The sequence below is a fragment of the Pagrus pagrus genome, assembly GCF_965226575.1.
Source record: "Pagrus pagrus genome assembly, chromosome: 15".
Classification (NCBI taxonomy): Eukaryota; Metazoa; Chordata; class Actinopteri; order Spariformes; family Sparidae; genus Pagrus; species Pagrus pagrus.
Window position 1 is genome coordinate 13,571,534 of NC_140199.1, and position 20,778 is coordinate 13,592,311.

General features: G+C 41.5%; 2 protein-coding genes across 4 annotated transcripts; both read right to left on the reverse strand.

Annotated features, from left to right (window-relative positions):
- Positions 1-18: 18 nt before the first annotated feature.
- On the reverse strand, positions 19-12,314 carry sanbr (SANT and BTB domain regulator of CSR). 3 transcript variants are annotated; one of them, XM_084376455.1, is made up of 21 exons: positions 11,546-12,314; positions 10,395-10,546; positions 10,075-10,246; positions 9,646-9,742; positions 9,142-9,380; positions 8,862-8,920; positions 8,241-8,401; positions 7,948-8,034; positions 7,653-7,763; positions 7,348-7,471; positions 7,049-7,201; positions 5,783-5,925; positions 5,526-5,622; positions 5,378-5,410; positions 5,099-5,198; positions 3,069-3,154; positions 2,565-2,593; positions 2,151-2,224; positions 1,902-1,990; positions 1,561-1,636; positions 19-1,407 (listed from the first exon to the last, which is right to left on the reverse strand). In XM_084376455.1, exons 2-21 carry the CDS (start codon positions 10,542-10,544, stop codon positions 1,352-1,354), a joined length of 2,136 nt encoding a protein of 711 aa, XP_084232581.1. In that variant the 5' UTR covers positions 10,545-10,546; positions 11,546-12,314; the 3' UTR covers positions 19-1,351. The 3 variants fall into 3 exon arrangements, with proteins under 3 accessions (XP_084232581.1, XP_084232582.1, XP_084232583.1); XM_084376456.1 differs by having other exon boundaries at positions 1,561-1,643; XM_084376457.1 differs by lacking the exon at positions 5,378-5,410.
- A 217-nt stretch (positions 12,315-12,531) lies between these two features.
- pex13 (peroxisomal biogenesis factor 13) lies at positions 12,532-16,321 on the reverse strand. The gene is made up of 4 exons (XM_084375149.1): positions 16,177-16,321; positions 14,793-15,505; positions 14,094-14,216; positions 12,532-13,482 (listed from the first exon to the last, which is right to left on the reverse strand). The coding sequence occupies exons 1-4, from the start codon at positions 16,248-16,250 to the stop codon at positions 13,115-13,117; spliced, it is 1,278 nt and encodes a 425-aa protein (XP_084231275.1). The 5' UTR covers positions 16,251-16,321; the 3' UTR covers positions 12,532-13,114.
- Positions 16,322-20,778: the final 4,457 nt, after the last annotated feature.

Below are 20,778 nucleotides of genomic sequence, written 5' to 3' on the forward strand. Positions count from 1 at the left end.
GGGTCCAACTGACTGGTGTTCAGTGTCATTCATGTTTTATTGGTCCCAGTGTTATACAGAGCCAGTTCCAATACAGATAGGAATGACTAGGACTATATCTCTACTAGAACTGGGGGAAACATTTGTAAATAAGTGCAGCATCTGTCTCGCCCAGTTGGCTGGACTTCACCACTAAGGGACAGGGACAGTTCACCCCCAAATCTAAAGTACATATTTGTCCTCTTACCTGTAGTACTATTTATCCATCTAGATTGTTTAGGTGCGAGTTGCAGAGTTTTGGGGTTTAACAGTCGTAGAGATGTCTGACTTCTCAATTTGAAAAACTTGACAGCAATGTGTCCTTCCAGAAACCATGACCCATTACTGAAGACAATCCACAGACCTTGGTGTGAGAGGTTTCATGAAGGAACTATTTTCCTTCCACCAAACTACATCCGCAAACTGAAGTGTGCATCTACTCATGGACGAGACGTCCGTGCTGATGAAAGCAATGATGTGAATATTAATGTCCTCAGCTGAGCTGTGACGTTAGCTAGCTTAATTATCTTAGTTAGTTAACCTCTTGCCCATGAGTAGATTGACACTTCCTCCTGCTCAGTGATACAGAAAGGATATAGCGCTCAAAACAAGAGTAACTGGGTCATGATTTCACGAAACAGACATAGCTGTTGATGTTTCCAAATGTATTTTTTTGGCGCTTTGACCACAAAAAGCCGAGTGCCATCTGGTTCCATTATATTTGAATGAGGGCAGACATCTCAACAGCTGATATCTCCAAAACTCAGCAGCTCACACCAATCAATCTAGATGGATAAACAGTAGTAGAGGAGGAATATGTATTTATTTTGGGGTGAACTGTCCCTTTAATGTGACCAGCAGATTAACTGAAGTAAACTGGATTTACTGGATCTAAATAAGACAAGATATTCAGGTAAGATGGCTGGAAAAGAATAAAGTAGCATTTCTCATGTTGTAGGTGTCTCCAACTTGTCTCACTCCCAAAATAAGACACACTGAGAGGCTGATCAGTTCAAGTGCCTTTCCTAAAGGCTGAGCTGGATCCAGACTTCTCCTTGTTTTTCAAGGACTGACCACAGCTGCACAAACAAACAGCTAGCAGAGTGACGGAGAAGGATGCGGTTGATGGTGATCCATACGTAGTCACCTGAGTTAAGCAGAGAGGGAGGGAGGGAACAAGACTGACAGGGGGTGAGGGTGAGGAAAGAGTCCACAGCTGGGTTAGTAGTGCGAGAGGGGCTGCCAGGAGGAAGTTATTTAGTTGCACCAAGCCCTTGGAGAAGGACCTCGCCTTCTCCTCTTCATCAGTTTTCATGCTGGTCTCTTCATCGGCTCAGAGGCCTTTTGGTCCTTTATGTTGTCCGGATTTGAGCGTAGCGCATTTTAGATCTACAAAGAAAGAAGATAGCAGTGAATTATTTAATGGGTCGAGATGAGGTGTGTGTGTGTATGTATGTGTGGAGCTGTTTGTGTGTGTATGTGCGTGTGTGTGTGTGTGTGTGTGTGTGTGTGTGTGTGTGTGTGTGTGTGTGTGTAGAGTACCTGGGTGTCTTTTCTGAACTCTGTCTGGATTGAGAGGTACTCTTAAACTGCGCTTCCAGTCTGGAGTAGATTCCCCCTGTAGGCTAAACACACATGCAGACACACACACACACACACACACACACACACACACACACACACACACACACACACACACACACACACACACACACACACATACAAATTGTTGAGAATGAAAACAATCCCACATCAGGCAGCTGCAATAACTAGGACATTAGGGCTGTCAACACCAAACACGAGCACAAGATGTGAACTAAGACAACAACACTCTGATACTAACTAACACTGAGCATGTACATATTGTATGAACAGACTCTTACCTCTTTTGTATCCTTCGATTTGCTCTGTTCCTGGTCTCCAAACCTCATCTTAGTCAGGTGTCCGATGATCTCCACCATGCGACGCTGGTCTGATTCATGAAGACAAAAGTTATTATAAAAGAATAAAAACACGACAGAACTTAGAAAATATGTAAGAATAAAAGAATAAAGAGCTTCTAATTTGAATGGGTGGTTTAAACTTGATGTGTCTAATAATATCAAAGTATTAATAAGTCATTTCCTCCTTACCTTCCTCCCTCTGAGCGTCCTGGTTGTATCTCATGGAGCGAGAACTGTCCCACTTACTTTTCTGGACACTCACACTACAAAAAAAACACAAACCACAGGCACTAGTGTTACATTCAGGCAATGACACGGGGAAACACACACCTAGTCCAGTGAGGTGTTGGCTTGAAGGCAAAATATCTTCTTCAGATAAGGGAAGCTTGCTGTTACACTGATCTTTATTAGGTGAAATAAATGTTTCTTTGTTGCAGCCCTAGATACATATTATAAGTGTCAGAGAAAACTTTAATTCACAATATTCAAAACAATTTAATTCAGATAAAAGCAAGCATGAACACTTTTGTCTGATATTGTAGATACAAAAACATGTAAACCTGAGTTTGTTCTAAATGAAGTTGTGTTTGCAGATGAACTTACGTGAAAGGTGTGTTGTCCCTGGTCTGAGACTGAGGGAAGAAAATCAGAACAGAACGCAGGTTTTAGGTTTGTATTGTGTTATTTAAGTAGGAATAATCAATACAGTTAAGATATCTACTGATAATACAATAGATCCAAATGTAACCACAGAGTAAGTACAAAAGTAAATATACAGTATAAATACAGGTAATGGAAGCTAATGGAAAAGCTAATGGAAATTAAATAGCAGCCATAAATAAGATCAAGAGTAGCAGAGTCAAATCTAACTACAAATACATGGAAGCTGGATCAATAAAAAGTCGATATATTATAAAAAGCAAGAGATCCACATCTATATTGAAGACATTTCCATCATTTAAGGCCCTAACTGGACTCTAAATGCAACTTTACACTGTATTGTACCACGAGACCAAAACAGAAAACTTTCTGATACTCTAGTTGCATTATTTTGCCGTTTTTCCCTCCACTGTAGAATTTGATTTAAATATCAATGAACTGACTCACTTTCTCTGTTTTGTCTTTGCGTTGGAAGTTTGGAGAGGACATTTGTTTTTTCAGAGGTCTGTGGGCCTTCTTGGCCTTCTTAGCAGCTGGAAACAGAAAAACACAAAAACATGATGAACACGCTGATGGCGTCTGATGCCATCTGCTGGACAAACAGAGCAACTAATTATTTTCCATCCTTAAAAAAAAGGCTGGAAGTCACAACAGCGAAATGCTAAAAATAGACGCGATTAATATGTAGACTGGGGGTGGAACAGTGGTGATGAGCTATAAATAGAAAGATGTTTCATTATGCATCCTCATTTTACATTTATCATTTAAAATACAGCAGTGACTCAGTGTTGAAATGAGGCGGCTAGCAGCTCCACAAAGGTCAAAGGAATGACACTGTGAAACATTTCATGCAAAAAAAGCACGACATTTATAAAGAGGTCAGGTGTGATTAATGATCACAGAACATGAGACCCTGAAGGCGTTGTATGTTACATGATTAAATGCAAGTCTGAGTGTTGCAAAATGTCGACTTTAACGTTTAATTTCTGTGATTTCTCCTCTCACGTCACTATTTCCTCAGATAACATGAGAAAGTGCAATTGTCTGTCTAGTATAAGAAAAAGGAAAGTACATTCAGTGCATGATTATGAAAAAGAAACACCTGTTATGTTATGATATACCGAAAACTTCAGCCTATCAGCCTAATAACTATGCTGCAGTAATAACCGTTATGACTTTCAATCACTGTCCACTGCTCGAAAAGGTTTTCTGTGATTACCACAATTAACAATAAAAACTGCAATTAAACTGTCGTTACAAGACAAGTCTGTTATCATGGTAATGACAAGACGGTTATGAGCCCGATATTAAACCTCACAACAGCATTTTAGTTACATGATTATATCCATGACTTATTTCTTTCAGACAAGCAGTGGGCCATCTCATTTCAACAAAACACAAAGCAGGAGTTTAAGGAGTGTAAATCCCATTATTCACTGAGTTAAAATACCAAAACTACACTCAACATAAATATAAACAAAGACATGTTTCATGAGTTGAAGTAAACGATCTGAGACTTTTTCTGTGTACACAAAAGACCAATTTCTCTCAACTTTTGAGCAGACGTTTGTTGTGGTAATGAAATGAACATTTATTTAATGGGCAACAGCTCTGGGGGACATTCCTGCAGTCAGCATGCCGACTGCACACTCCCTCCCACAGCCACATCTGTGTTGTGTGATAAAACTGCACATTTTAGAGTGGCCTCTTATTATGACCAGTTTAAGACACACCTGCTCACTAATCGTGCTGTTTAATCAGCATCTTGATGTGCCACACCTGTCAGCTGGATGGAGTATCTTGGCAAAGGAGAACTGCTCACCCTGTGCTCAAAATTTGACAAAAATACTGTAATTATTTTGTGTGCAAAAGTGTTGAGTTTATATTTCGTTCAGTGAACTAAAACCAGCTTGCTTATCTGTATATAATCTATGAAATTAATATTTTATAGTAATTTTGACAGCTAAAGCCTGTGCTCACCAATTTCATCTGGCAACTTGCTTTTAAGCTGAGGACGCTGCACAGGACTCCTGGCAGATGGATAAATTTCTTGTTTTTGTCAAGAAATAGTTCCACAAAACTCTCCCTAAATCACAAAAGTTACTTTACTGTGTGTTCGGTTAAACAGCCGAGTTTCAACGAGTTACCTCATCTTACTACCACCTCCTTTAGAGGTGTTGGTGGACTTATTTTTGTCAGGCCAGCCTTCTCTAGTTCTAGTCTTTATGCTAAAATAAGCTAACCATGTTTGGCTCCAGCTCTATACTTAATGCACAGACACAGGACGAGTATTAATGTTTTCATGTCACTCTTGGAAAGAAAATGAAATGATTTTTGTCAAAATGTTGAAATCCCTAATTAAGATAACTCGATTACATCCCTATAAATGTGTCTCAGATGAAACCACATCTTCTGTCACTCATTATTTCTTGCGAACACCACAAATTCCAGTACAGCCCTAATAAACTCCACTCCACCTTGTTTCTTGGACAGCTCCTCTTCATCTCCCACCTCATCTTCAGTGACCTCTGACCCTGTGGTGTACTCCTCATCCTCTGACAGGAGAGACTGCTGCCTCTGGAAGGACAAAGGTCATACATTTCAGACATTACCACTCATCTGCTTCATCACACTGACTTTAGATGAAAGCACCATCCATCTTGACATGTCACTAACCTAAGTCAAGATCTCAGTTAAAGCATATGTAGACAGCTGGCTAACAAGATAATCAGAAGTAAATGAGAGAAAAGTCCTACCAGTTGCAGACTCCAGTTTTTCAAAAGGGAAAACTGGTTAAAAAGAGGAAGTAGCAGAAGTCAGAATCAGAAAAATTATATACGCAGCAAAGAGACACACTGGTAGAAGAAAAGCATCAGACAGAGAGAAACACTCTGAGAGACTTACAGTGCTGCCGTCTCCTCTCAGAGGTCCGAGCAGCGTTGGCTCCAAGAGAACATCACAGTCCTGAACCTTTTCTGCGCTGGAGGGAATCTCCTCAGTACTGACGCAGATACACACACAATAAAATAAAATGTCATTGAAACCTTTAATAACAAGTGACACTGACACACACACACACACACACACACACACACACACACACACACACACTGCCAGAAAAGTATCTTCAACCAATCCACACACTCACAGGTGGTGCTCACCTCTCTGCAGGTGGCGTGTTCGACAAACACACCGCGTCTCTGTGCAGCAGCAGGTCATTAAGGACTCTGGTCTGGGCTGAGGTCACCTCGTCACAGTGCTCCTCATCAGGTACGTTCACTATGTGGTCTCGCATCTTACAGCCCTGAAAACAAAAACACATTCATACTTAATTGTATCTGGATCGAGTGGCATGGCGGCGTGTGACCCTCTGAAGGATAAACAGTTATAGTTAATGGATGAATCAGGATTTTCTGAAGCCTTAACACGCAGCTTGAAATGTCTTTCAAACACAAATATATGTAGACTTAATACTGGGGTCAGTCTGGGGACATTTAGGATTCCTAAATGTTTGGATGAAAAAACACTGAATTAAATACATCACTGAGAAATAACTTTAGCCATTTAACTCTTGTTGACCTCCGTGTTATGTGTGTCAGGATGAACTGTGAGCTTCATTTATTAATGCTCTGTAGCTGCAGACGATAACAGGGGTCAGTAGCCATCCCAGCATGAAGTGGAAGGAGGGCACAGAAACCCTCTGGACAAGCTACTTATCTGCATGATTTTACAAGCGGAAGTAGATCATCTTAGTAATGAGTAAAGAGTACAAGTTATGGCAATTGACAGGCAGCTAACTGTTTTACTAACCATTTGAAGAGAAAGCACACAGGGTTTGATTTATGTAATATTAGTTCATGTTGAATCAACTAGTTAAGTGTTTTGGTTAAGAGCTGTTATAAAGGTTTGAAAAGAATACAAAGCTTATCATCCAACCCCAATTCCAAAAAAGTAGGGTGCTGTATGAAACTTAAATAAGATAAAAACAGATATATTTAATGTTTTACCTCATCATCTTCATTGATTTATGTATCTATATGCTTATTCCTAATTTGCTGGCAGCAAAACATGTCAAACAAGTTGGGACAGGGGCATAAAGGATAAATGCATAAAACCACAATCACAAACAGCACTGACACTATCCCTGACAGATGCCAAAAGATTGCTGCAGTACTGTTCCACTTAGTGAACTGGGTGATCGTGTCATGATTTGGTATGAAGGGGGCATCCTCGAGAGTCAATCACAAGCAAGGATGGGGCGAGGTTCACCACTTTTTCAAACACATGACTGTATAAAGGTTATCACTACATGGACTCAGGAACACTTAAAACATTAATTTGTTGATTCTCTTGTACATTATTGTGGCACAATATAGCATTATTACACAACGGGGATAAAGTGTGTGTGCCTGTGTGTGTGTCCATACCTTGGGCATACCAGTGGGATCAAAGCGGAGAACCCTCTGGTTGCAGCAGGGGTAGATTCCTGCACCGTGCCAGCCTTTCTCTATACCCATGCCAGGATACAGCACACTGTCTGGGTGGTACTTACAGTGGGTCAGCTCTGCACACACAAACACCTACACGCACACACATAGAAACTCTTTAGGTGAGGTTGAATATACTCTGTCATAAGTGCTCAGGTTGATGGTATCAGCCTTGCTTAATTTTGCATCATGCAGCAGACATGTGACTCCAAGTCCAAGTTAAGCATGTCCAAAGGCACCTGTTGGCAGCGGAAGCAGGTGAGGTAGTTGATGGTACCCCAGATCCTCCAGTAGACCAGGACCCAGGACTTGAGCTCCTCATACAGACTTGTGATGTATTCATGCACATCCCAGCTCTTCTGTCTGCAAATGCAAACACACACACACACACACACACATGAATACACACTGACTGTGATGGCAAATGAGATATTTCTGTTCTCCTTGAATTATTGCTGACAGCTACAGAACTATGAACTACACACATAACTATGAGTCCATGTATAGGACAATGCTTTGTCATATCAAACAGCTGCTATAATACCTGGTGTGTGTATAGATGATTTCTCCACGAGCATCAATGTTGATTTTCCCTGGAACACAAGAGATCTTCCTCTCTGTGTCTTTGGTCAGCATCTTAAGGCACAGACCACACCTGGGAACAAACACACACATATATACAACAGTTAGACCTCCAACTGTAACAAGAGGGCAACTCAAATATAAAGGTAAGAATAAAAGTGCAACAAATGTTTATAAAGTCACACACATAAGCTGGGATTAAGCAGTGAGGTAGGTAACTGCTTGTAGAAACTAAGAAACTAAGTGCTCCTCCTCACCTGTAAAGAGTGGAGGCGTTTCCTGGTGAATCTCTGCTCTGGTAGTTTGGATCGAAGAGACGCTCAATTTTCTTCTGAAACAATTTGCTTTAAGGGTGAAATAAAATAAAAAAGGTATTCTGCATTAGGCTGCTTTTGCTTTTTTATGTTGACACAAATAGAAGCACATATTTGATGAAAAACATTAACCGAGTGACTGTGACATGTGTAAGGATGACCTCGGATCATAGATGAAACTCTGTTTATATAAGATTCATCACTTTGCTTTGAGACATGCCTTCCCATCTTGTCACCTTTTGAACTTGTCTTTTTTGTCCCTGATGTCGTCAGCCTCGTTGTGGTTGAAGAGTTCGGCGATGCGTGTTGCCAGGTTGCTGTTGATGCAGTTCATGTTGCAGGGTGTAGCCACGATGGCGCTCATGTGTTTGTGGCAGTACTGGATGCACTCCTCTACCTGAACACGAACAAACATACACCGCTCTCATAAGACCTTTCACAGCAATGGTATATTTAATGGTAACTTCTACATGGATACTAATCAAACACTACTTTATCATTGATATGTTGTTAGTACTTAATAAGTACAGCAGTGGTGAGTAAATTTACTGAAAACTGGAAGCAAAAGAACATCTACACTCTAAAGAGCCATGCAACACGAACTTAACAGAGCTCTATGTATGGGCCTCTTGTTTTTCCTGGACTAGGAGAGATTAACAATAACCAGTTCTGAAACATACACAACTCTGCAAGCTTCTCATGCTTTTCGGGCAACTCTGAGGCTCCAGCATCTTCACTATAAGATATTCTTGGGAGTACGCTGTTGAAAGGCCACATACCAATAGATTTTTTACATCTGAAAAGCAAAAGGCCCGAAGCACATCACCACACTTTGCGTCACAGGTCACAACACTTACTAACGTATCCATCTTCAAGAACTCGGAGGAGATCAGGATTGAGATCACATTGCTGGGCTCTGTAACCGACAAACACCACATGACCAACCAACCAAGCAAACCCCACAACCAACAAACAGCACAGAACACACAGCCAGTGACCCACCAAACACACACCACGTTTAGTGACCAATAAGTCGAGCACTGTCCACGAATTTACACAAACAGGTGGTGTAAGTGACAGCTCAGGCATTCCCATGTGTAATAATGTCATATCTGTTATTGTTTTACAGTTTTTTACCGAGCCGCGGTTTGTCCTTGTTTCCCTCTCCTGCAGAGTTCCTCCTGACGTAGTTCATGAGCCAGTCGAAGATCTGCACATCACAGTGGACGGAAATATCCACCTCCTCCCACCTCTGTGGATCCACGGACAAGTACTCGGCAAAGTAACGCATCTCTTTAACTAGAAGATCTCTGGGACATGTGAAGTCCTGCTTCAGGTTCTTGGTCTCGTCACACACATGGATGACCATGTTGGGACTGCAGGAAAAAAATTCAAATCCATTGTTCAAAAAAATTATACCTGACAGTAAAACCCACTGCCAAATATGAGAACACAGAAATTCAAACAATCCACAGCTGCCTTCAAGCCCACAGGGCATCAGTGATTCACACTTTTTGACAGATGGGGGGTGATTTGAAGATAGAGAAAGTGTGTTTCTATGTGTGTGGAGTCAGTGTGTATTTTTAATGAGTTCACTGCAGTGGGGAAAAAAACACAAGAGGATGAGTTCTCAGTACTTACTCTCTTGGCTTCTGAGGTTTGTCGTTCTCCTCTGTTGAGACTCTTCTCTCTTTCTTCTCCACAGTACTGACTCTTCCTGAGGGCGTCGACTTGGAGCCTGCTGACACCAACAGAACATTTTTTAAATAAACTCAAATAACAGTAACCATCAATACCACAGACAAACACTATCTGGTGCTGAAATACATTTTAATGAAGTACTGTCCTGCTCTAAAATATAAGTTTGTTCCAGTAGTCCATGTCTTCTATTGAAGCTGAATTAAGGCCTTTTTAAGACTTAAGACCTGAAGATACCATGTATAAAGTAATTTAAAAAAAGATTAACGAGTTAAAATAGCAATGTAAAAACTATTTTTACTGCCCAGCTCTTGTTGAAGAAAACTAGGTGAAAAAATGTTATCTGTGCTACTCAGGATGGTGCTGTCTGACCTGTAACTTTGCCGCTGGTCTGGCTGCTTCCTGTCTCCGCCATGTCCCCAGTGTCCAGCAGCGTGGACAGGCCATCTGGAGGGGAGGGGCTTCCTTCTGTCAGGGCGTTACATTGGTTGTCCACATGGGGAAAACCCCCTGTGCTCTTCAGCTCATCAAATCGGCGGGCACACTGTAAGATCCCATCAGTGCCACAGTGTTATTTCTTATCAACAAGTCAGGTCTAATGTTAGTAACCATGAGATGATAAATGGATGGTACTGGACAGATGAAGGGGTGGATGGATGGAAGCGTTCATAGTTATCCGGCATTCCAGTTACCTCCTTGGGAGTGAATCCAGGAACTAGCTTGGCCACATTGTCCCAGTTTATGGGCTGGGGCACTCCCCATAGAGATCCCAGCACCATGTCCAAAACCAGGACGTTGTTGTCATAGGGAAAGTTGTTGTTGTCTGAGCAGAAGCGGCTCATCTCTAAAGAGGAAGAGAGGCAAGAAACAAAAAGGCAGCAAGTCAGCAATGAGTGACTCAATCTGATTGATCATCATATCAAAATAGAGCCTAAATGATTGGTTGATCAACAGAAATTCATTTAATTTTAGTTTTTCAAGCATGAAAAACCAAACACACTCTTGTCCCAGCTCCTCAAAATTTCCGCTTTATTTTGTCTTACATGATGTAAACTGAATATTTGGGGGGCTTTTGATGAGCTTTTTCATAATTTACTGACATTTTATAGCCCGAATGATACATTTTTCAATCAAGAAAATGATTATCACAATACGGAAAATAATATTTAGTTGCAGCCTTAAAATATTCAAGTTATGAATAAGTTTGAAACCACTCCTCTCTCAAGTGAGATGGGCTATGATACACAAAATCAATGCATCAGTCCTGATTGATGAATACTGTCCAGCTCTAGTCATAATTGAGAATGTAACTGGTGGAGAGTAATCTAATTACTTAGACTTAGTTTAGCCAGTTTCTATAAAGGACAGCCTTATTTCAATACTAATATTAACAATTGGTTAACTTACTCACATTAATCAAAACAAGTAAACAGGCATTAATCTAAGCAGTGTATGAATTGATTTTTAAAACATTTTGTTTGGTGACTGATATCTGTGAAGTGCGTCATTCACTATAATTTAAACTATGGTTTTCTAGCCCTTAATACAAGACACGTCACTACATCCTGAAGGCTTTGCACAGCTTCACTCTCCATCATGTTAGCAGCCAAGGACCTAAACCTTTTTACATTAATGTGTTGATATAGGAGTATTATATAAATTCACGGCAAGTTATACAACAGAGAAACTTAGTGGTGTCAGTAGTGATGCTAGCGCAGGCCGAGTCCCTATGTCCTCCTCCGGCTGCAACAACACCGGGTGCTTTTGGGTCAAATTAAATCAGCTGGTTCTCCTAATAAACCTTATTCAAAATAGCAAGAGTGGTAAAATATCGTTTACATACTTATCTGGTGTCAGATATATTCCTCCAAGTCGTCTAGCACAAGAAACTCTGCCGGGTCCACTCTCATGTCATTGTGGATGGATGATGCTGCTGATGCTGCGCTCGTCTCCTACCGGCTAACTGCAACCATTGCTAATGCTAGCTAACTTTGCGGGACAGGATCCGCTGCCTTCACGTACTCGTCGTAAACTCCGTAACACAAGCTCCACACGACGTGTCACGACCACCAGTAGAGCTGTCGCATGTATTACTCAGTCGTTATCAGGTGCTGCTGTCGTCTTCAAAATAGGCGTCGTCATGTCAAGATGGATACATTGTGAGGCATACACAATCATAAACAATTTTGCTCACTTTTAACGAAGTTGGCAAGTCCTGCAAAGTCTTTTTAAGTGAACTGGTTATGCAATCAATTCTCTACGACATCCATAAAACACTGTGATCACGAGGTGCATATCAAAGTACTGTTTCCAATGTCACGGTTTGAACCTCAAAACTCAATTGCATCCGCAACCTGATGTTTCCGATAGTCACTGAAGGTAGCATATGCTTCAGTAGCTAGCATGACAGCTCGCTTAGTTAGCGGCTACTTAGTATAGATGTTTGTATGTTTAGCCCCAGTTTCTCGGGGGAAAATGTTACAGGCGCGCTGCACTGTCACGACACAAACACGGCGGTCAAGGTTTTAAATATTTAGAAATATAAATGTTTTTTGTTTGGGTCCGTCGGTATCTGCGACGCTGACTCGTCCCCGTTGCCGCACTGCAGCAGGTTAGGCGTCCTGTTGCTAAGACACGGCGGCCGTAAATCGCCTGTTTCTACCATAAATCCTCCTCAGACGTCCCAACAACAAAACATGTGCACGGAAAACAATACAAACAGTAATATTACTGCAATACAAAATAAAAACAAACATCCTGCCATTACTGTTATACATACTTTATATCATCCAACTAACTTGATAACAAAACTACACAAAGGGACAAAAATGGTTTTTCGAAAAACTTTATTTTCAAAATAATTATATTAAATATTTACAAAATTACTTTCTTTGACTAACTGTTGAAAATGTGCAAAATTAGCCCCCTTTTCATTTTAAATGAAACCAACCACATTTGCTTCACAGAGAAGACAGAGGACCAGGCAGCCTGCAAGTGAACCAAGTACAAGGTTACGTAATTACATTGTCAAACTAAATACCCTGGCTTCGTCCTTATACTGTCAGTTTGCAGATGATGTATCAGTGCAGTGTTAAATACAGCATGCACAAAATTTTCTTTCTTGTACAAGCTCTGACTTGATATAGATATAGAAACAATATGTCCTCAAGAGTATTACAATAAACATGTGTACTGAAACCATTTTGAGCAATAACCCTTTTCAGAAGGTCCAGATTGTGTTTGCTGATTTTAATCGTTATAGATGAGACAATGAACTAGTGTCATGGTGTTTCCCATGATATCTAAAGTCTGCTGTTTATTAGTCAAGATTCAAGTTAAATGCTGCAAACAAGTACTGACTGAGCAAACCTGTGTTAACACGCATAGCCATACAGAGATACGCATATAAGCATCACAAGTCAATCTTCTCAGGGATGTTAAGCGCTGTGCTGGAGGGCAAACTGGAGTTGGATGTTCCCACACTGAAGGAAGCTGGTGTTTCTGTGTACACCGACTCAAGCAGTTCCTCTGTGGAAGCCGAAGCGGGGGCTGAACCGAGGCCGGGGGTAAATCCTAGAGCAGGATTTGACTCTGGATGTGCAGTTAGGGCTGTCTGGGAGGCCTCCGTGTTGCCTTGCTGGACCTGAGCGAGCCTCTCCATCTCTGCGTGCTTACGGCCTCTCCTCTTGCCAAGGACCTTCACATAGTTGGCCGGGACAAGTCCTGTGGTTTGACCGTCCACGCTGGCCAACAGCCAGCCTCGCACCCTGGGCTGTTGCTCTAAACAGAGGGGTGAATATAAGGTCATGATCTGAGCTCGTCAACATGGGGTAATGTTCACAACTATCTGTGTGAAAAAACACTGTTCTGTTGTTCCCATTCCATCATTGACAATTTGTTTGATGATATAAACTTTAAAGGCTATTTGATTGATATCTTAGTGATATAAGCCATTTCATGAGGATGACAAGAAATACTCTTCCACATTACAAAACAGCAATCAGCAATTTTGGCACTTAAACTCCAAACAATACATAACAAAGTTAAGGAAATACCCTTCTGTTAATCTCTTAAAGGATATGTTCACCCAAAAAGAAAATTCAGCCAAAAAAGAAATTTTTTTCAAAGCAAACTCAAAAGCAAACATATGACATTCAGAACAAATAACACAATGAAAAAACATTTTAAGAAGCTTTCTAAATTCAATGAGAATTTAATTGCACCCCTACAATAATAATGCTGTTAAAACAAGTCTCAAATGTAACTGACTTCAGCAGAGTTGATAATAATAATTTAAATAACTAATTTCCAGAAGTTTAAACTTAGACTAGACCAAAAGAAAACAGTTAAAATTATTATTGAGAACAGAAACTAATGTCCAGATCTCTCACCTTTTGGGGCAAGATTAAGCATGTCTCCACTCCGCACAGAGATCTCCTCCTCAGAGGCAGCTGAAAAGTCATACTCTGCTCTGGCCACTACATGGTCATCCTCTCCGCTCGCCCAGTTGGTGGCTGAATGAAGAAACACAAAACATCTTTACTTGTTACAGTTGGGAATAAAACACAGGTCACATGCACAAACACTATGACATTCATCAGCTCCCCTCGTATAGAATCTATCTTCATTGATCTTTGGTGAAATCCCTCTCTTGTTGTTTGTCGCACACACACGCAAAAAAAATAAATAAATAAATCGACTCGTACTTGCTGCCTTGTGTACAACTGATGTTAATCTTTGACCTTTTCCAGCTACTGTCAGAGTGGACCAGTGAAGGTTGTTTAGTTGATATTATCTAGAGCAGTGGTTCTCAACTGCTTTCCACTGAGCCACAAGAGAGTTTTCATTCCAAGTGATTGATAATGCCAGGGGTTGGGGAAAAAAACAAAACCTCAAAGACTTGGGTGAGACCTGGTGAGAGCTGCTGATCAAAGTGCAAAAGAGAGCCCCAAATACAGCTTGTTACAGCATTGAACCTAAATGTGTAAGGAGGCAGATTTGAGAACAGCTCCCACACTAAAAAAGTTATGTGTAAGAAAAAATGGAGATGTTCACCATCTAATCTACAAAATCGTGAATGTTAGTCTCACCGCTTTCTTCCGAGCCAGGGCTGGAGCTCAGCAGCTTCCAGATAAGGTAGGGTCCCCCGAGGACTACTGCGAAAAACAGAAGGATTGGCCAGGACTTCACAGTCTGATCCTCCATCCCTGCTCCATCTCCTCTGGATGCACTTGTAGCCAGGGCATCACTTGTACTGTCTGCCCACAAGTCCTCAACCTCAGAGTCTGACCTTCTCCCCAGCAGCCTCTGCAACCGTCGGTACAGGTAGCGCAAGGTGCGTACCAGAGCAAAGGCTGACAAAACTCGGGTGAAGTGTGCACGCAGCCGTGTTAGGTGGTTGGCTACGTCCAGCACAGCACGAAAACTGTTATACACCGCTGAGAAGGTGGCGTCCAGCATCATGCTAACTGAGGCAAAGGCCTGGACAATGCTCTCGATGGACTGGAAGGCACCGCGGCTGCTCTCCTCAGCCTGCTGCACAAATCGGCTGGGGGCGACTTCCTCCATGTGGGAGAGGCGGTTGTACCCTCCAAGGCCATAGCCGCCACCACCACCATAGCTGTAGGGGCTGTACCCCCCATACACGGAGCTCCCATAGGGGCTGTAAGAAGAGTTGAAAGAGCTGTAGGATGGACGGTAGGTCTGCTGGACGGGACGAGGGGGCACTGGGGGCACCATCCGGGTCAGAACAGGAGGGCCTGCAGAGGCAGAGGGGCCTGCATAGGGTCCAATGTTTGTAGATCTGTTTGATAAGAAGGTCAAGACAAGATATACAGTTCAATACCATCAGAAGACAGAGAAAAAGCAGCAGGCCATTACGTTTTAGAAGCTGCAAACAGCCAATGTATGACATTTTCCTTGAAAACGACTGAAACAATTAATCGACTATAATCAACTAATCAATTAATCGACTAATAAGTCAACTGGACTTGCTAAAATAAGCTTGAATATCAAAAACTAAACTAAATAGTGCTTTCTTCAAGTCATTAGTGACGCAAATACGATGAGAGGGAGACGTTTTCAAAGCTACCCTTCGTGAGGGAGAGATATCAAAGGTTATTGTAGTTTCTGAAGGGAGCCCGGCGATAAACAATATCTAACTTACTCCACAAGACTGCACATGACGGGGCCTCGCTGGGCCTAACTTGTTGATTAGCTGCTTTACAGCTGTTACTATGGTTATATATGTGGCTGTCGTTGGCAAACTGTTCTTACATATGGATTTACGATTGGTGATCTGGTAATAATACATAGCACAAAGTCAAAGTCTCCACTGTTTGGATGATAAGCCCTCACTTGTGCAACAACCTCAGCGTAGGATAGCTACCGCTAGCAACAACAGCTAACCAGCAGCAGTCGGTAAACACTAAAACACGTCATATGATGGCGGGCGGGCTAACACGGACTGTTTACCTGTAGTTCACAGGTGCACTCATTGCCCCAGGAATCCGCCTTTCCCATGGCTTTGGTGGAGGATGTGAATCCATCGCAAAATATGTCCACAAAGTGCGAAAGCAGCACACCGAGCCTGTTTCCCCTAACTGCTCCTCCTGCTGCCTTCCTGCGCACCTCGTAATTTCCACTCTCTGTCATCGTTACTCATGGGTACATGGATTCATTGCTCTAAAGGGGCTATAAATGACATTGAATAATATTGGATTCATTTAGGATAGGCTGTATAATTTTGTCTATTTGACTTGTTTGCTCCGTGTCTTAATCTGCAGACGTATAATGGACTTTCCATGAGCGAAATCAATTTCCACGCAGTTTTTTCCGACAACACGTAAAGGCACCAAATGAACGACCAGAGGTGTTGTGGTCAGACCAGAATAACTGATAATAGATAGATTGGAGTTTATATCTGTCCAAATCAATGCAAACACTTGACATTTTTGTCATGTTTGTATTTTTTTAATTAATGTAATCTTCTTTTCACTGCTTACATTTCCTTCGAATCCATGTACAATTATTATTTTTATTTTTCACGCTTGATTAGTCTTGCCTGAACCCAAACAATAACATGCACTGTGCGCCTGTGTCCAGTAGATGGTGCTGTCACTCATCAGAACAGCCTGCAACATTCCGGGAAAAGGGGAATTTCCCTCCTCTGTAACAAAGAAGAAGGATTTTCATTAGTATTTCACTAATGTCCAGTCACATCAACAACAGTCATATATTCCTAGGGATTTGTCACAAGAGAAACATTAACACTGCCCTAAGGTTTGGACTGTGTATGTAGGCCTACCTACAAGACTGCACTAAATTAGGATATAAAATGTGAGTTGAATAAAGTGACTTCATGAGAAAATAGTGTTGGACATGTCATGATTTCCCTCAGCTCCATTTTCTTCTCTGAAATCCATTCTAGGAAAGAAATAATATTATTCTGACCTGCCCAAAACAGATCCATCATTTCACACAATCAGTTTACTCGCAAAGCAGAATGCTTAAAGGATAAGTTCACCCAAAAATGAAGATTCAATCTACTCTACCCCCTGCAGATGGAAAGTCGGGTGAAGTTTCTTAGCCCACAAAACATTTCTGGAGCTTCACAGCAAAACAGCGTCCTACTAAACAGCTGAATTAGATGGGGACTTGTTATGAAATGTAAAAAAGAAACATGAAATCAGCTCGTCTGAAAGAATCAAAGCCTCCAAATGGAGACCCTGAGATCCAAAACAGATTTTACAAGACATCATTTACACCCTTTTTAAAGGATCTTCACTAAAGCTAAAGGCTAAAGTGGTTGGATTTGCTCAACAGTGCACCAAGAGTGTAAATATAGTCTTTTTAAAATAGATGTGAGATCTCTGGGCTTCCAGAGACTTGGATTACACCAGCCAAGCTGTATGGAGCCATTTAATGTTCATTTCATTTGGTTTTTACATTTAAAACAAGTTCCCATGTACTTCAGTTGTTCAGGAGAATGCTGTCAAAGCTGTCTTGTTGTGAAGCTCCAGAAATGTTTTGCAGATTACAAAACTTCACCAGACTTTCCATCAGCATGGAGGTGAGAAGATAATTGAATCACTGCATTTTTAATTCTGGGTGAATGTATCCTTTAAAAAAGAACAGTGTTAGCTTCGTGACATCACCAGTCACTTGTCTCATTTCATTGAATTGCTGACATAGTTGACATAGACATAGCTGTGAGATTTGACTGGCAGTATGTGACATGTCTGAATTTGGTGTGAGGATGGATTCCCCTTTGGGCTTTCACTAGCTCACAGCGTGGAGCCAAGTGTTATTCAGTTAACCCCGTAGTAAGGTTTGAGGGGGCGGCTTGTGTCTACGCTGCTGTGAGTGTGAGGAAAGCTGCTCTTGAGCGCAAGCGGCGAGTGCAGAGGTGTACGGTTTGGTTTTTTAGGAGGGAGGCCCTGTGATGTCAAGCGTGTGGGGGGGAGCATGTGCAGAGCCGTCACATTAGATTCACCAGAGGGAAGACGACAGAAGACGCTTGTGTGATGCCACAACGTAGGTGTGTGAGACTGAGGCTGCCGTGTACGACATGACGGTGTCAGGATCCCAGGCCAAACGTGGCAATCCAAAGTGTTGGCCTGTGATGTCGCTCTGCGTGGGAAGACGCTCGAGCTGATGATGGTCCTGGTATTTGGGGTTTGTGCTGAGCATGTGTGACCTTTTCTTCTGTGATGATATTGGAAGGTCAGAGGCGCCAAAAGATTATATTCGTGCAAAATAATTAAAAGCAAGCTTTAGAAAAACAATAAATGCTCAGAAGTAGGAGGACACCCAAGTGTGACATTTATGTGATTGATGAATTTAAATATGCTGCAGTTTGCTGGTCTCATGCTTTCCACCAGATTCTGGGCCGCTCCCATTCCCTCTATCCACGTCTGTTAAAGCTTTGAAATAAAATGCGATGAGGAAATATCTATGAAACTGCTGACAGCTCATCAACACTTACTACGGTAAGAGTTTCACACCTTTAACCACCGATTTAGTCGATTTTCAGGGGCGAACTACACAAAATCAGAGCTAACTGTATGTTGGAGCACGGCCAGCAAGCCTCAGGCTAAAGTCGGGGTTAGCCCACTTCTGCCAGTGTGAGCTTTTTCTCACCCTGTGGCTGAGACGGTTCTAAGAAAGCTTTTAGCCCTCGGATAAGTTCAGTGTGAGTCCAGCGATAAAAAAAACAGCCCCCGGAGTACATTAAAGGCTGCGGACTTTTTCTGGCCGTATAGTTTATGATACTTAAGTACAGTTAGAGTCAGATGAGGCTCCTCAAGCTGAATGTTCGAAAATCTGGGAGTTCGGAGAGAAGAAAATCTGGTCTCCACCATGTGGTGCAGGTTGAAGCGGGAGGTTGAGTGGGCCTACATGTCGAAGTGTACTTGAGAGAGATGCAGGAAAAAAAACAAAAAAACAAAACAAAACCTTGTGCACCAGAATTCACTGTAAGGGTAGTCTGACATTTTTGAGAGAAATCGTTGCTTATTATTACAACCACATTTTACACACATCTGTGAAAATTTCTGGGCCATCCACAAACTTGCCCTGTATATTCCTGCGTCATACAACCACAATACCTGCCAATCATTAAGGGCTGTATGACATGATAAAAAAAATGCTCTAAGAATCCCTCAGCAAATGTGTTTCTGTTTCTGAGGACATATTTAGCCGACTGCTCCAACCACACCTATGACCTCACTCTATCACTCGCCCCGAAATTCCAGCGTTCCTGCCTGGTTTTATGCCGTATTTTTGCCGGGCAGCACGTTGGATTGGCCATAAAGAGAAAGAGCTGTGTGTACTTTTCACAAACACTGCTTCCTCCTTGCTGCGTTGTGTGTGTGTGTGTGTGTGTGTGTGTTCTGCTTTTGCTGCATATACGTGTATTGCACAGAGCAAACATGGTGGACAGGAAGATGGCTTCTACAAAAGTGGAACTGTCAAGTGAAAATACTAGTTGAACATACAGAACTCAGTTTAACATATTTTGTGTGACTGCTTGTCAAAAAAAGGAAATAGATAACACTAGTGTGTGCTACAGTGGACTTAAAGGTATTATTATCAAGTTCTCTTGTCCGTAGACAAAGTGTAAAAAGGCAGACGGCTGTACAGAAACTGGGAAGTTAAGAAAAAAAGGTTTTAAGTTTGAACTAGCCTGCTTAGCTAAAGTAAACAGGCTAGTTATATACGCTGTAAAACCTAAATATTATAATAATATTATACCTTTTTGAGACGATTGTATTATAGGGATAAAATCAGATACTGTACTTGGCTATAGGCTACGTTTGGACAATCTAAAGAGCATCTAAGCTAGGCTAGTTCACTTTGTTTATCTTAATGAGCATCTAGGCTAGGCTAGTTAGACCTGTTTATCTGGTAGGCTATTACAGTTTTTGTCTTTTATTATTACATTTAGCTACTGCCTTATGTATGTGGTATAGCAGCAAAATTGATTTAATTCAATTACATTTTTTAATAAACATGTTGTCATATCACTCCAGCTAGCGAGTCAATCTATATGTTGGGTTTGGGTTTTAGCCTACCTCTCTGTTACAGCTAGTTATAGTTATAGTTGTAGCTAGCATAATAACTCCATACAGACAAACAGAAGTACCACATAGCTTATGCGAGTTGTTATACACATATGAGCCCGTGTTTTGGTTTTGTAGTTGCCGAGCAATACACTTATCAGTGCTGAATAAATGACAGCAGTGCTCAATACTTCTTATCCACTTGTCATGTTAATACAAACAAAGAGTGCTCACTAGTTACTCGCCTGACTCACTCATCTTTAGGATAAGATCTAAAAAAAACCTGACGTATGCCTAAACCTACTGAACACCCTGGAACACACAGGTAGGCCAACACACCGTTCTGGTCAAACACTACACTGTAAAAGCTTCGTGGGATTTTCCCTGCTCTGAAACATGAGTTACATCTTGCATGAGGAGCCTCTCTTGCTACACATAAGGTACAATACCTATAATTAAAATGTGCTGCAGGAAGTTTGCAAATTGTAGGATCAGGGAAATTGCTCTGAGAATG